Genomic DNA, 17694 nt, shown 5'->3' on the forward strand with positions numbered 1-17694 from the left:
ATTGGCCTTCTAAAAATTGGTCCTTTCCCACTTCAGACAGGCCTCAGAGGGGTAGATATAGACGCTCCAGAGGAAGGCCTCAAACACAAGCTTCTTATAGACCAAGACAGTGGACTGCTTCCACCCCTAGGGGAGGAGAGAGGATAGGTCACAAACTCATAGGAAACAAACTCAATGACTTCCTCTGTTGGGCTGCAGGAACTTCTTGCCTGGAAGCCCCTCTCGGAGGAAAACTCTCTCTTTTTTTTATCAAAATTGGACTCTCATAACCCAAGACAAGTGGGTTCTGGATGTGGTTTTAAGAGGTTACAAATTCCATTTTCATACCCTGCCAAGGCCAAGTGGATGGCCAGACCTTCTAAAACATCAGTGGACAGAGGCCTTAAACCAGGTGGAAGCTCTTTTGGCTATGAAAGCCATAGAAACTGGTTCCACTTTCAGAGATGGGACAAGGTTTTTACTCGAGGCTCTTTCTAGTCCCCAGGAAGCAAACCTCATGGAGACCCATTCTGGATCTGTCAGTCTTGAACACCTTTCTAGAGATTCCAAAATGCAAGATGCTTACTCTACAGCAGCTACTTCCAATGCTATCCAAAGATGCGTGGATGGTAACTTTGGATTTAAAGGAGGCATATTTACACATTCCCATCAGGCAGGAATGCAGAAAATACCTCAGGTTCAAGGCCGGATCGAGGCACTTTCAATTCTCTGCGCTGCCCTTTGGATTGTCTACTGCGCCCAGGGTCTTCACCAAATGCCTGGCTCCAGTAGTAGCTTACTGCAGACTCAAGGGAATTCAAATTTACCTTTATCTGGACGATTGTCTAATTCAGGCAGACAGCAAGGATGTCTTACTCCAGCATCTAGAGTTTGTACAGAACCTCCTCAAGTTCCTGGGATTCTCTGTAAACATGAAGTCAAATTTGACACCCTCACAGCAGATAACTTTTCTGGGTGCTCTTCTAAACACCACAACCCAGATGGCATTTCTGACATCCAAAAAACAATTACAGCTGGCTTCAACTGTCAAAACCTTGGCAACTTTAACTCTGCTATCTGCAAGGAGATTCCTGCGGGCTTTGGGTTACATGGCCTCCTGCATCCTTCTCGTACCATATGCAAGACTACACATGAGGAAAATACAGTGGTACCTAAAACGTGTATGGTCTCAGCATTGCCACAGTTTAGACATACTGATCTCCGTCCTGCCTTGCCTTCAAAAGGAATTTCTTTGGTGGTCCAGGGCATGCACTCTAAACAAAGGGAAACCCTTCTGTCTACCTCCTGCCACTCGGATTCTAACCACGGACACCTCAGATTATGCTTGGGGAGCCCATTTTCAGGGCAACTGTCTGTAGGGCCTTTGGACAAAGGATCAGAAGCACCTGCATATCAATTTAAAGGAAATGTTAGCCGTTCAGAAAGCTCTAATGGCCTTCAGGAATCTTCTACAACCAGGACAACTACTAATACGGACAGAGAACACCAAAGTTATGTGGTACATAAACAAGCAAGGGGGATCTCATTCCTACCCCCTTTGCAGACTAGCCATGGATCTATGGAACACAGCTCTAGCTTGCAATCTGGACCTTCAAGCTCAGTTTCTACCAGGGAAGCAAAACTTCCTGGCAGACAGTCTGAGCAGAAACCTTTCGGATCCACACGAGTGGATGCTGGACACCAAAATATTCAGGATGATAACAGCAGTCTGGGGATGTCCTCACATAGACCTCTTTGCATCCCATCTCAATCATCAACTACAGAATTTTTGCATCAGGGCTTTTGACAAAGAAGCTTGGAAAGTGGATGCCCTATCATTTAGTTGGAGGAACCTCTCGGGATATGCCTTTCCACCTCTTCCTCTTCCACGGGTATTATTAAAGATAAAACAGGACAAGCCCAAGATGATAATCTTACTGGCCCCAAATTGGCCTCGACAGTTTTGGTACCCAACTCTAAAAAAAACCTGTGTCTGGAGCCCCCTTGGGTTTTACCTCAGTCTCCGAACCTTCTGTCCCAACATCAGGGTCAGGTTCTACACTCTCATGTCAGAACTCTCAGCCTGGCGGTCTGGTTAATCCAGGGCCTTTGATTTCTTCTTTCCTACCCAAGCAGGTTATGGATGTCATTTTAGAAGCCAGACGTCTAAGCACTAGAAAGTCTTATGCAGGAAAATGGAAAAGATTTTGTTCCTGGATGCAGGCTCAGGATTCTGATCCTCTTCTTCCAAACATTTCTTCAATTTTACTTTGACAGATCTCTTACATAAGGGTCTCTCTTCCATTAAGATACATGCCTCTGCTATTTCTGCTCATTATAATACAGACCCTCCAATCTTTTCCCACCAGCTCATGAGACAGTTTCTCAGAGCAACTAGGAATTTAAGTCCCTCCTAGATCTCCTCCCATTCCTGCTTGGGATCTCAACTATGTTTTGGAAAAACTAACCTTGCCTCCTTTTGAGCCTGCTGCCTTTTCTGACATCAAGTTTTTATCTTGGAAGACAGCTATCCTGTTAGCCCTAACCTCTGCCAGGAGAGTTTCAGAGTTACAAGCTCTTATGGCTGTGGAACTTTATATTATTTTTCATCAAGACAGGGTGTCTTTGAGGACTTAATCCTACCTTTATGCCTAAGGTGGTTTCCAAAGTGGCTTTAAATCAAACTATCCACTTGCCAACTTTTTTCCCCACCCTTCAAAATAAGGGGGAAAGGATCTTGCATTCCTTGGATGTACACAGACAACTACGTTTTTACCTGGACAGAACCAAGGTCATCAGAAAATCAGAACAATTGTTTGTTTCTTATGCTTCAAGTTCTCAAGGTAAAGCCATTTCAAAACAGACCATTTCTAAATGGATTGCTCATGGAATCAGATTTTATTATTCACACCATGGAAAGCAAATCCCAGGGAGTATATGGACTCATTCCACCAGAGCTGCTGCCACTTCTGCAGCCTTCCTCAGGGGAGTTCCTACCAAAGACATTTTGGAAGCTGCAACTTGGAGTTCAGTGCATATTTTTTCTAAGCACTACAATCTATCTCTCTACTCTAAGTCTAGGGCAGGCTTTGCCTCTGCAGTCTTGCAGGGCCTTTTAGCCGCCCCTTCTTCTTTATGACCACCTCCCTTTCTTTCAGCTTTGGGATTCTACCCTACAGTCATGACTGCAACAGTGAAACACGATGAACATAGTACAGTTGTGTACACCTACCATAAATGTAGATGTTCGAGTGTCTTCACTGTTGCAGTCTGGGTTTCCCTCCCTCCTGTCCCCTCTTATTTTTACTTTTGTGTGGTTCCTTTTTTCACCATTCTTCTGAGGTGTATTTGCAAAGGATACGGGACCTTACTCATCTTGGGACTCCTGACCCAAGTAATGAAAAGCAAAATCGTACCTTCGTTTAATTGTATGTTGATTTGAATCTAGCACAAAACCGACAACTAGCTACGTCGTGGTCAGGGCCTAAGCAAGAAATACAGTAAGAATGAAAATCTTTATGAGGTATTTGCTTCCCACATGAAATACAATTATTAACTTTTTCTGACATTGGACTGGAGCAAGAAAAAAGTTTCCCCAACGGGGTACTTAGCTTTGAGTGGAGAAGAAAGTCTTCGGACTGAAGTGTATCAGAAAAAAATCGTCTGGAGTCAGCCGACTGGCACTTGCGATCTGCTATCACCACACGGCAAGAAAGACTGGAGAAGATGGCGTCGGCTGTCAGCTTTGTACTCCTGGCGCTCTGACGTCAGGGAGCATGATTGAACAGCCGACGCCGGACCCAGACTTTGGGATTCTGGCCGATCGAGGACTGCCTGCCGGCAGGGGAGAACCCTACAGTCATGACTACAACAGTGAAGACACTCTAACATCTACATTTATGGTAGGTGTACACAACTGTACTTTCGAGTGTATTCACTGTTGCAGTCCAGGTTACCCACCCTCCATTCCCTTTTCTTTGCTGGGACTTATCTATACTTCTCTGTCGTGTACAACCTATGTGGTGTATTTGCTTGTAGATGAAGGTGTTGTGTTCATTTCACTGCATGTTTTTATAAGCAACATATTTATTGCCTACCTTCTTGGGGGCACCTGACATCTGGGGCAAGAATAACTGAAGAAAATGGCATCAGCTGCATCTTGTATACCCCTGGTTCACTGACGTCGGGGAAGAGGCGACAGCAACCGACGCCGGACCAGGAATTTGGAATTCAGGCCGACTGAGGTTAGCCTGCCAGCAGGATAACCTAAGTGTGATGACTGCAACAGTGAATACACTCGAACATCTACATTCATGGTAGGTACACAACTGTACATTATCCGTGTACATGAAGCAATTTCTGCATTGCACCAAGATGCCCAAATTCATCAGATAGACAGGAGAGAACACTTGGAGCTGATCTTTGGGCATGCCTGAATAAAAAACTGTTTTCCTCTAGATAAGTGTGGAAAGCGAGTACAAGAGCTTTTCTGTCTTGGATCTTCCTGATGAAGTGTTTGACAGAAGAAAGAACCTCTTATTTATATATATATATATATATATATATATATATATATATATATATATATATATATACGTATATATGTATGTGTATATATATATATATATATATATATATGTATGTATATATGTATGTGTGTATATGTATATATATATATATATATATATATATATATATATATATATGTATATATGTATGTGTGTATGTATATATATGTATATATATATATATATATATATATATATATATATATACACACACACACACGCACTTGTTAAAGTAAATGCTGCAATGTGTCTTTACCTAGTAGAATATATTAACATTACAGTACAGACCAAAAAGGAGAATTGCAGGTTTTGAGATTGCCAGATAGCGTAGGGTTGCGAATTGAGTGGGCAAGACTGGGTATTGGAAGACTGCATTGTCTTTCTGTGTGAAGTATGTGAAACATGACCTGTCAGGGTCTCTGGAATTACTATTTAATTGTAGCCTCCAAACAGGCTTCATGCTTCATGAATGGAGAAAGGCAACAGTCATCCCTCCGCACAAAGGTGGGCTATCTACAGACCCTGGAAACTACAGACTCATAAGTCTCATTAGTCTTGTATGTAAAGCCATAGAAAGAATTCTCATGGAGATGGTCAACAGAGAGGTAGTAAACCTCCTGACATTGGACCCAACCCAGTTTGGTTTCGTCAAGGGCAGATCATGCCTACTCCTCCTGGTGGACTTCTTTAAATAGGTCACTAAAGCGATGGATAAGGGCATAATCGCATTGCCTACCTTGACCTGGCCAAGGCATTTCACACAGTACCCCACTCTGGGATTGTTGACAAACTCAGTAGGTTAGGTACAAACCTATATGTCACCAGGTTGATAGCTAGCTGGATTGCAGACAGGACCCAGGAAGCTAGAATTGGGGAGTCCACCTCTAGAAAGAGGCCAGTCACAAGTTTGAGTCCCTCGGGGGATCAGTCTTTGGATTGCTCCTGTAGGCATTTACTTCTCAGAAGTCAAGGCCAATGTCAGTGGGAGCTGTCATTGAATCTCACACTGACACAAATGTTCTCCAGGAGGGGCTGACACAAACAACTGGAGTCAGAGCCATGGATTTAGAACTAAATGCCAAGAAATGCATAATAGTATCGTTTGGGAAGTCATCCATCCCTGGTAGCCATCGTATTGACAGCACATCCCTTAGAGATGTGCCAGTAGTCAGAGACGTAGGGACACAGTAATCTAGCCTTTGACCATCACGTGTCTATAGTGGTGAGGAAATCCCTTTGTTGCACAGCTAATAAACAAATGTATGGCATCTAAGTCCAAGGAAGTCATCATTCCACTGTATTTGGCATTCATCAGACTTATTGAGTACAGTGCCCCCTTTGGTATGTACATAACCAGGCATATCCAACAATTGGAACGTCCACAGAGGTTCCCCCCCTAAAGGAATACAGGGCACAAGTAAAATGTCCTATGCAGACCGCTTCAAGGCCATATCCCTGTATTATGTCTCCTACAGGCTTTTGAAGGGAGATCTATGCCTGGCATACATGGTATTGTCAGATCCTCCTCTGATGGACATCCTGCATATCCACAAAACAAGCAGCACCAGAATTACCCGTTCTAAAGATTTAAACCTTGCCTGTGATATAAAGCGCATCTTCTGGAGAGAGAGGTATGTATACCAGAGATTATCCTATCTATGGAGCAGGTTCCCCATCCATGTGAAGCAGAGTTCCTCCTGCCTAACCCAATTCAAGTGCAACTACAATTGTATGGGAAACTGGAAATTCATCCCTGGTTTGGCACCTGTGTCTCTAATGGACACAGGTAACCTGCAAGTGGTTCATCTCCCAGGCCCATGCTTACACTTGTCAAGGGTATCAGAACTTGTCAGAGATTTGGGATGCATTACTGGGCTTAAAAAGGCCGTACTGTGGTGGTGGTGCTGCGGTAGCGTTGTCGCCTCACAGTAAGACATTGTCCTGTTCGATTCTCCGCTAGAGGTCTTCTGTGTTGAGACATGCGTGAATGGGCGTACCTTCGTTGAAAGGTTGTGCGTCAGGGCTGGCAACTCAGCACGTAAAAATCTACTGCCAATCATTAGCAGACCGGAGTTCCGCTGTGGCGACCCCTAACCGGGAAAAGCCGAAAGACACAACAACTGGGCTTAAAAAGGCCCTTGTGGTCATGATCCTAGTAAACACCTATGAATACAAGACATTACAGAATAATGAACCAAATAAATGTTCATAGCTAGACATACAAATTATACTCCAGTCTAATAAGTGACAGATTCTGAATTTAAAATGTTGCTTTGAAAGCTGATGGGCTGTTACACAGATCTATGAAGTGTAAAATCTGAGGTCTATGAATTCTTATCTAAATATATTTGTAAGAACTTTCTTGAAAATAAATTTGCATTACTGGTTAAATAAAAATAGGAATGATAAAGTAATGGAGATGCATTTTATCAAAGCAGCAACTTCCATTTATTTGTTTAAACTTGAGTCCATGGTGTTGATAGAAGGCTCTTACAAAGGCAATGAAGATTTCAGTGAAATGTCGCTGCATTCAGGATAGAGAGCAGCTGATGTATGAGAAAGAGAAGTAGTGGTTTTCCTTAGCCAAGATGAGATGTAATGAAAGTGAGAGCTGAGGAAGGATTGAGGAAGTATTAAACTTAATGCTGGATGGGGGAAGCTGGGAGACACTTGTTGGTCAGCTAATGTGTATGTAGACTTCGGGATGTAGGGATGTATGAAATAACATAACAGCCTCAGAAACAGAGTAGTAGTATGGGTAAAGAAGTGAAGAGCTCTAGTAATTTGAAATTTAATCTTGCAGTTAATCTTTATCAGGAAAGTGCAGGGAGCTCACCACCAGCTAAGTAGGAAGATGAGACCTTTTTATTGAAGTCGTATTTGAGCAGATTCTGGGGATCTGTACAGTACAGAAACTCTTTCATTACTTCGTCTGCTGTAACATAGATGTAAAGGAGCCAAAATTTAAACCATGGTTGCATTAAATGTGGCTCATCATTAGTAATAAGAATGAGGATGACTGAAGTGGTTTACAAAAGGCTTGGGAACCACTCTGAGAAGGAATACTGAGTAATGGAATAGAGAGGAGGGTGTTTTATGTGAGACTGCCAGCATGGCTAAAAATGAAACTGGGGAATGTTTGTGTAGTGGAGCGTGGGAATCTAATGGAAAATATTTGTGAAGTTGCCAAAATATAGACAACACTTTCTTAGACAAGTAGCTTGCTTTCTTTCTGGCAAGGGAAAGGAAACAGTAGCTCGATGGACAGTAGTAGTTTGCCAGTTCCATGATATCAGAAAAGATTGTGGTAGTGGTATTTTGGAGTGTATAGGAAAAAGGGAGGACAAGAGTGGCCAGATTCAGATATTTTTTATCAGAGAAAATTTATGCTTGTTGTCAGTTGTGCATTTTGTTATGTATATTGTGCAAGTGCGTACAGGTGTCATTTATAATTGTATAACTGCAGAGCATTTTAATTGCAAAATTCAAGAGCATCAACAAATCATGGCTTTATATGTGTTTTTTAATTCACAGGATCTGAATAATTTCTATGCTCAGTATAAATCTATTGAACCTTACTTGAAAAAGAAAGATGAATCCAATTTTGGCAAAGAGCAGTTCATTCAGTCAATAGAAGATCGTGACAAATTGGTAAGTATATTAGAATTATTGGTGAGAGGGGTACATGTTGTCTTTAAGAAAAATGTCCTAATGAATTACTGTTTTAATAAAAAATAAGATCTTGGAAGAAAAATGGGAGTTTGGACAACATCCTGCTGTAGAGAGAACATTATGAATAATGTGCAAAACTTAACAGGATTTTGCTTAGTGTTCTGGCTTTATTTTTTTAAATATGTTTTAAGTAGAAGTCCATATGGAGTTAGCATATGCCGGACTGCTGTCATTTAGAATTACCGATTGTCTGTTATTCAATGTTTACTTTCTGCTGTAAGTTTCTTATGGAAGTTTCCACGTTAAGACCATTTCTATTTTGGATCTTCCTGAATTTCTGCTTTCCTATCTTTGTGTAGTGTAGTGATTTTTGGCAAGTTGTATTACAAATGTCGGTTCCAAGTTAAATAACTCATAGGTGAACCAGTACTGCGCAGGGATTTCTGTAGTTGTCTGTTTTACCTTCATCCAGACATACCCTGTTTGTCTCCAGTGTGTGTCACTTTCATTTTATTTTACATTTGCTTACTGGGGTAGTACACTGATCACAACTGACCATTTGCAAGTATTGTTGGGGTGGAATTGATGAATGGGCAAAGTGAAACATAGAGGAAGTAAGCTGTACATATCAAAAACAGAATAGAATGTAACCGTGTATAGCACAAACTGTACAGTTGTAGTTAATAGATGTAGCAACTTAAAGGACTGCAAAACAAAAGGAAGAAATTTCTGGAGGCTGGCGTTGCCTCCGAGTCTGGTAGTCCCTCCTAGAGTTGAAGATACTAGTGTCATTAAGGTGCTTCTCAACTTCATACCTGGTGTCTGTTTCAGCTGAAGCCTCTTAGTGCAACCCCTCAGGAAGTAATCATGTCTTCAGCATGTCCTCTCAAGTTGCAATCTTCGTACCATTGATTGGTCTTGAGGTCCCATTGCAGGCTTCATAATTCCACATCAAGATTATCATTGGTAAGGGGGAGTGTGATACCTGTAGAAGAGTAACGGTAATCAAATGGAGGTCTTTGGCATGCATCTATCTAAGGAGACCTCCCAGGCAGACTGCACATTGAAACTGTATTTCAGAACACCAATGACAAAAAAGTAATTTGTCAGTTTAGCCCAGCCTGTAATGAATAGGCCCTAGCCCCCACCCTGATTCCCTTCCATCCAGGCTTCCTCACAGGATTTCTTCAAAGTGGCTCAGGATTTTATGGGTTTTCTGAAATGCCAAATTTGGAGGGTACAGTCTCTTAAAAGTAAAAGGTAACCTTCTCAGTGGGACTCTGATTTAGTGAAGGAAGAATTGGCTAATGTTAACCAGATGTCTCCAGTCTCTTACCTGCAGCCTAACATTGAAGACACCCTTATCCTCACTCGAAGGTTTTTCATTTGAGATGCCCTTAACTGGGTGAAGAAGACCATCATAAACAAAGCTAAGGAATTGTCTTTCAAAGTTCAGATCTGGTGCTGGAATTTTATGATCCTGTCAGAACCAAAGGCATCTAGCTATCCCTCCAGTTTTACAAATCCCGGACGATGCATTATACAGCGCCTCACCGCAGCATGACTCCCAGCCCTCTGCTGTGAGAAATCTGTTTTTAACACCTTTATTGAATTATCTCTTGTGCCATAGGCTCATTTTGTAATATAAAAGTAATGAAACCATATTAACAGATTCACATTTAGAAACGTTCTACAGCACGTATATTGATGGAATAGCATATAACCGAAGCAACATTGCAGGAATTGTTTGATTCCTGCCTTCTCTTAAAACTCATTCCTCTTTAAAAACATTTTTTTGCATGTATTGTTCCTACGATTTCCATTTTTTTCTATATGTACTCCTACTTTTTTCTGAAGATCCCACTTTTCTTTTATCTGTTTGCATTTGTATTGTGTTGCTTTCCAGGGCTTTGGGCTCTGGGGCTCGAGCTCCTCCCTTGCACACAATGCCTTATTCCCCCAGATTACCTCAGATCTCATTTGCCACTCTGTCAGGAAGAATCGTGATCTGTACATGTGAGCTCTGCTGAGAGTTTCTCGTCTACTTTGTACAGATAAGTTAGGGTTTTTTTTCCTATTATCTTTATTTTCTCTTTCCCCTATTTTCTGGTTCATATATTGAAAAAAAAAAACGTTCATTGGTCTGTTCTTGCAGGACTTTTTTTTACCTACTTCCTTTCTCTTTCTTTCTTTGACCTTAAGTTGTCTGATAAACTATTAGTGTTTGAAAAGTGCACTTCTTGTGGACACAAGATTCTTTATCTGATGCCCACAGGGACTGTGTGTATTGTCTCGGCCCTGCATATCTTGAAGCCACCTGTTTTGTCTGTGAGGGGGTTTCACCAATGCGCTTTGGCTGACCGTTGAAATAAACTTATTTTAAAGGGCCTGATTCCTCCTCCTGCCCCAGCTGCGGGTTTTTCAACTTCAGGGGCTCAAACCCCCTGCCAAGAAGCATAAAGACTTCCGGGAACACAGGAAACATTCCCTGGACAAGTCTGCCTTTACATCCAGCAAGCCTCCCAAAAAGCCTTCCAGATAATCAGACCCGAAATCCATGGACCCAAGTAAGTCTGCTGACTCCTCTCCTTGAACCCGAGCTCCTCTTCCTTCCTCAGGACCAACTCCTGCCGTATCGGTATCTCCCTTTCGGGACAGATCCCCTAAAAGATCCTTTAGATCTCCTTCCACATCTTCTGTCAGATCCTCCCATAGCCTTTCCAGATCTGAGGTGGATAGACTTGAGGCATTTCCTTCAGACACAGATCCAGATGGGGGTTTTACCAGCTCTACCCCCCACTGGGTTCATGAGTTGACTTTCTGCTTTAGGCCTGTTGTTCCTTCTCCAATCCAACCTCCTGCTTCATAGTCCTCAGAACTGGAGGCCCTGAGAGCTGTAGTGTCTAAGCCAGTAGTGATTATCTCTCTGACTCTGACCGCTTCCCCGACTCGCTCGGCTCTGACCGTGCCTGAGCAGAGTGGCTTTAGGAGCCAAAGCCTCAATGCTGGTTCTGTGGGGCTGACTTCAACTCTGAATTTTTCGGAGCAGTCACTTCCCCTCAGAGCTTCCGTGTTCAACAGCTCAGCACTGCCTCCCCCTTCGGAGCGAATGGCCAGTGAGGTTCAGCTGCTTTCTGCCCCAACAGCTTCTGCTCTGGGGAGAAAGTCCATGTTGTCTCCAGGCCTGTCTACCTTCGAGGTGGTGGAGAAGGTTCTCTTATTACCAAGGAGATCCTCGGCTCCACTACTTTTGGATCCACCCCTTAACCTCCATGGATGCTGTGTCTGAGACCCCATGTCTGCCACCTCCAAGACAGCTGGCCAAGCAAAGTTTCCAAGCTATTCCACCCTTGGATCCCCAGTTCTCTTCTGATACCTCTCCGGAACACCCCCCCCCCCCCGAGGAGGTGCCACAGAAGAGAAGGTGCTAGAGTAGGCACCTAGATTCTGTGCAAGAATCCGTCAATGAAGACACCCATTTCGAGGAAAGGGAAGGGTCCCCAAGATCTCCATCTGAGGATGTCCACTTTGGGGACATCTTAGAAATCCTGAGCCAAAAAGGTGGTTGGACTACCCAAAACCCTACCCCTGAGGAAATGGTGTTCTTGGAGACTTTTGGGTCTGGCCCATCTACATGTTGGGTGTCCCCCCCCCCCCCCGCTGAAGCACTTTTCAACCAGGGCGTGGAAGGAGCCAAACACTGTAGAACCTATCCCCAAATGCGCAGATAGGCCCCAACAGACCAACCACATTCGACTAAAGGAATTCCTGTAGATGCCATGGTTGTTGCGGTAACCACCAAAAAGAAGCTATCTCAGGAAAGCTCCACTGTCCATCCCCTTAACAGGCAGTTTAGGGCCATGGACATGTTTGGCAAGAGAGTTTATGCTTCTGCCACTTTCACCTTACGAGCACTAAACTATCTTTCTCATTTTATTAGGTTACAGAGGGATTTAATGAAAGAACTTTCTAGCTTAGCCCCAGAGTCCATGTCTGATGAGGAGCAGAGAAGGCCTTTTCCTCCAGAATGGCCACTCTGCAGTCAATTTCCAATGCATCCATGAGTTTAATTTCCCATGCTGCAGAGGCCACCTTAAGGGCTAGCAATTCAGGCATTGCCATTAGATGTCATGCCTGCATTTGACTGTGTGACTTTGTGGAACCTTTCAAGGCATCATTCATCAATGCGTCTTCAGATGTATTGTCATTGTTTGGGCCCACTGTTAGATGCGCACTTTCCTGTTGCTAGGAAGATGGAAAGACCTTGTCTGCTATAGGAATCCGTTTTTCTGCCCCACAAAGATACTTCTCCAAGAATCAGTGTGGTGGTAAAAACAAATTGTGGTTCAAGAAGTCTCGAGGTCTTTTTCAGGAATCTCCGGGAGACTTTTCCCTCAGAGGCAGAGGGAGAAACATTAATAATGGTAGACACTGCCCACGTGGCGGGGGCCTCCACAAAATCAAGGGTCTCAAGAATCGTTCAGCACTCCTGAAAGGTTACTTGGCTGCTCCTCTCTAGAGGCACTCGGGGGAACTTATCCTTGCACTCAGAAGCTTGGATAGCCATCACAAGCTATCTGTGGGTGCAATGGATCATATACAAAGGCTACTCCATTTCCTTTTTAAAACATCCCAAACCAGAGAGATCCCTCCCTTATGTTCCACCCAGTCAGAGGGAATTGGCAACTTTGGAAATTGCAAAGCTGCTAAACGAGTCATCCAGAAGGTCCCTAAAGATCAAATTGGATCAGGGATTTACTCAAGATTCTTTTTAGTACCAAAAAAGACAGGGGATCTGAGGCCAGTATTGGACCTGACATCCCTGAACACGTCAGTAAAAAAACTCAAATTTCAGGATGGTCACAATCCAGTCCATTCTACGTCTACTGCAAATGGACAGCTGGATGTGCTACGTAGACCTGAAGACATACTGTCATATCAAAGTGAACAGACACTCCAGAGGGAGTCTCTCCTTCAGGATGGGAGCCAATCACTACCAATTCGGAGGCTTTTCTCTTTTGGTCTCACCAAAGCCCCCAGGCTGTTCACCAAATACATGGCGGTAATACAGCTCACTTGAGACTGCAGGGATTCCATGTGTTTCCTTGCCTGGACAGTTGGCTCCTCACCACTTCAACCAGGCATGTACTCATCCAAGCCAGAGACTATTTGGTACACCTAGCCCCTAACATAGGCATAACCATCCACACTCAGAAATTACAATTGGACCCTGTCCAAGTAATAAACTTCATAGGAATGTGTCTGGACACATCCAAAACCATGGCCTTCCTCCTTCCAGACAGAATTTCTTCTCTGACTACATATCAAACAGATTCTATCAGTACCAAATCCGCTAGCAAGATTAGTACTCAGAGCAATGGGGCCTATGGCTGCCACTATTACCCTGTTACCTACAGCACGATTACACATGAGACTTCTACAGTGGATGTTGGCAGTCCAGTGGTCCTTGCACCAGCAATCCTGTAAGCTGTTAGATCAAACTTTCAAGAGTATGCAAAGACTCGCTTCTATGGTGGCTTCATTTCTCGGATATTGAGCAAGGACATCCCTTTGTTATCCCCCCATGCCACATTGACCACAGACGCCTCCCAGCCAGGGTGGGGGGAGTAGCTCCTGGGATGGACTGTCCAAGGCACATGGACACCACAGGAGACCAATCTGCATATCAGCGTCCTAGAAATGAGAGCAGTCCTCCTAGAGTTGCAAGCCCTACACAGCTTTCTTCCTCTAAGGACTGTTGTGATACAAACAGATATGTTAGTTGTGTGGTACATCAACAAGTAAGGAGTAACTCCTTTTACATTAGTGTAAAGGAAAATTTGGGGAATCTCTTTCATCTTTCTGGTTTAAAAGCCCGCTTTTGTGCGTATTCCCACCTTTCCTGTAAGTAGCCTAGTCCAGGTACAGATTTGCTGTATCTAGGACTGTTTGTAAGCTTCTGAGAACCCTAAACCTTTCTGTGTTGAAGGGAAGCCTTCTAGCTTATCAGTGGGAGTGGTAAGCACTAGATAGCCTGTCTACCACAAGAGGAGTGGTTTCTGGCCCATAAATTGTAGTTTTATTGGCTGTTTGTGCAGTTATTTCCATATCTTTCAACGTTCATGTTTAAAAGTCCCCATTTGCGCTAGTTTCCCACCTTTCCTGTAACTGATCTAGTCCAGGTACAGATTTGCTGCATCTAAAACTGTTTGTAAGCTTCTGAGCGGTGCCAAAAAATCTGGGTTTCAAATTTACCCTTAGATCTGCTAGTTCTCTCCTCTCCTGCACTTTAACTAGCTTATTAGTCTAGCACTTTACTAGACATCTTGTAGCAGTTATTGTAGCACACAAAAGTGCTACCAGCACTAAACATTCTACAAGGAAACTACGCCAGTATTTATTATTAATGCCCACCCCTCCAGGCATGTCTAAAGATCAGTTCCCTGTGCTTTCTCCTATTAATCTGGTGAACTTGGGCACCCTGAGGCAATATGGCAACTGCCTCATGTACACTGACAACCCTCTCCTTTTACCTCCCAACACTCAGACTTGCGAGAGATGCACTTATATATCCAAACTGGAAGCTATGCACTCTTCAGCCAAGACCAGAATAGCTGGCCAAGAGGAGAAGGTCAACACACCACATGCAACACACAGCCCTCCAGAACACGTACCAGCATTGCCTTCACATAAAACCACAAACCACACACCCACCTTCATGGAGGCTGTCAATAAAAATCTACCTAAACAGCAGTGACCTCCAAGGCAGAAACGCACTCTACCACTTCAACACCGCACTAATCACGAGACGCAACTCTCCTAAACAGTGCATCACTCAACCAAAGCCGCTAAGGCAAAACAGCATGCCCAACACTAGTCATAGGTGACTTGATAGTGAGGCACACTGATGTCCCACTCACTAGGTTGAGTAAGAAACAGTCAGCTGCCTATAAGGTGCCAGGATTCCCCACATAACGCACACACTCAGGTCCCCCAACAACAGGTACTAGTATAACTCTGTCATTGTACATGTGGGTGTGAATGACCTGAGACGTATTTCCCTGGACTACATGAAAAGAGACGTGGAAGACCTCTTTGATTATTTAGCCCAGGAGGGTATGACCCGCTCAACATAATGCATCCAAAATTATCCAAGTGCAACTAACACTGGGCAAGACTGCAATCCAGGTTGTAACTTGTTACAGATCCCCCCACCATGCCCCAGGATTCCCACTCTTCCTGTCTTAAGATACTGGAAAATGTTAAGGTACAACCCAATGCCTTAATTATGGGCGATTTCAAATACCTCCCCATCAGCTGGGAAAACTACTCGTGTACCAACTCGTTCGCTCAACATTTTCTGGAATTCATAAATTCCAATGCCTTGGATCAGCTTGTCCCCACCCCCACCAGGGGCAGCAATATCCTGGACCTGGTCATTACCATTATGGGTAGCCGGTGTTCCACGCCAGAGGTCAGCTCGGTGGTCAGATCCGACCACAAGCTAATCACCCTAGACATCCATATCCCACCCCCACCTCCCATTAAGGAAACCACCGTCAAAAACTACTCCAAAGCCAACTTCATGCTTCTTAAGAAAGAAATGGCAAACGTCACGTCACCCATATAGATGAAGAATAGAGGTACGACTGCTGAATCTTACACAAATGCACTGTATAAGCACATACACGAGTGCATGGATCATGCCATCCTCAACAGAACCAAGACGCTATTCTTCAAAAAAAGAAGCCAATCTGGTGATCCCCTGCCATAAACACTCTACAACAGAAGGAAGAAGCTGTTGCAAAAAAGAGTAAAATCCCAAGATTGGAGGAACTCCCTGGTCAGCCTCAGCAAGAAGCTGAGATCCCTCCCATTCTATGGACATCTCCAGGAATGCATGGATCATGCTATCCCAAACAAAATCAAGACCCAGTCATCCAAAGGCAGGCGTCCAGTCTGGTGGACCCCAGCCATAAATAAACTGTACAACAGAAGTTGGAAGCTACTACATGATAGAGCAAAATCCCTAAAAGGGAAGGCATCTCTGATCAGTACTAGCAAAAAATTACGATCCCTCATAAAATCCTCCAAGGCCAGCTTCGAGAGAAAAATTGCACAGGACACTAAAGACAATCATAAGGCTTTTTTCAGTTATGTTAGGAACCTGGGATGCAACTCCCAAACTTGTTCAGAGTTGATTCTAAGCGACAAAAAATACAATTAACCCACAGACATCGCCAATATCCTGGCAGACAGGTTCAATGCAAACTTCTCCACCCCCCCACCCCCCCAAAAAGAGCAAGTATCTATCCCAGCAGAATGCAGCCTCCCAAACATCTCTGATGCTCAGGTGAAGGCCGCCCTCTCCAAAGCAAAAAAACACTGCTTCCATGGGACCAGATGGCATCCCGGGTTGCGTCCTACATGAACTCCAAGAAGAACTAATCCCTCAAGTAAAACTGCTGTACAATCTCAGCCTCACTACAGGATATGTGCCCAAAGAATGGCGTACAGCAACAGTGGTCCCACTCCACAAAGGTAGCGCCTCTGCGGACCCTGGAAACTATCGCCCCATAAGCCTGACTAGCCTAGTCTGCAAGGCTATGGAGAGGATCATCATGGAACTCATAAACAAAGACATTGGGGACCTACAGACACTAGATCCTACCCAATTTGGCTTCGTCAAGGGCAGATCCTGCCTCTTGAACCTGGTCGACTTCTTCGAAACAAGGCCATAGATGAAGGGAAGGTAGTCCACACAGCCTATCTGGACCTTGCAAAGGCATTTGACACAATACCCCACTCGGGCATCATAGATGAGCTATCCAGCCTAAATATAAACCCTTATGTCACAAGATGGGTCGCAAACTGGCTCAAAGAGAGAACCCACAGAGTCAGAGTTGCTGGAGCCATGTCGGACTCGAAACCAGTCACAAGTGGCATCCCACAAGGTTCTGTCCTGGGACCTCTCTTGTTAGGTATTTACTTTTCTGAGGTACAGGCCAACGTTGGAGGACTATGGCTCGAGCAAGTTCGCAGATGACTGCAAACTGGGCGCCATAATTGACTCTCCAGCTGACACAAACATCCTTCAGAAAGGTCTCGCAGAGACGGATAACTGGTGCCAGAGCCATGGTCTAAAGCTAAATACCAAAAAGTGTTTAGTCATACCCTTTGGCACAAACAATGTGCCCCCAAATTACCACATGGGTGGTAACCCATTAAGTACAGAGAAAGTAATTGGGGATCTGGGGACCCAAGTTGATAGCAATCTCTCCTTTGACAACCACATTGCCAAAGTGGTTAGAAAGACCTTCTACATAGCCCACCTCATCATGAAAGGATTCACATCTAGATCAAGAGAGGTAATCGTGCCCCTTTATTCATCCCTCAACAGGCCCATCATAGAATACAATGCCCCCTTTGGGATGTACCTTACCCGACACCTGCAGCAATTAGAAAGACCCCAAAA

At 44.0% G+C, this 17694-nt stretch overlaps 1 protein-coding gene across 1 annotated transcript in view; it reads left to right on the forward strand.

Moving 5' to 3' along the window:
* SDHB (succinate dehydrogenase complex iron sulfur subunit B) overlaps positions 1-17694 on the forward strand; it is a 681600-nt gene that overhangs the window by 323562 nt on the left and 340344 nt on the right. The window contains exon 9 of the mRNA XM_044061824.1: positions 8082-8198. Coding sequence (XP_043917759.1) covers positions 8082-8198 — 117 coding nt within the window. The remainder of the gene's footprint in view (positions 1-8081; positions 8199-17694) is intronic.

Source organism: Protopterus annectens, chromosome 2.part0 (genome assembly GCF_019279795.1).
Source record: "Protopterus annectens isolate FY-2018-M chromosome 2.part0, PAN1.0, whole genome shotgun sequence".
NCBI lineage: Eukaryota > Metazoa > Chordata > Ceratodontiformes > Protopteridae > Protopterus > Protopterus annectens.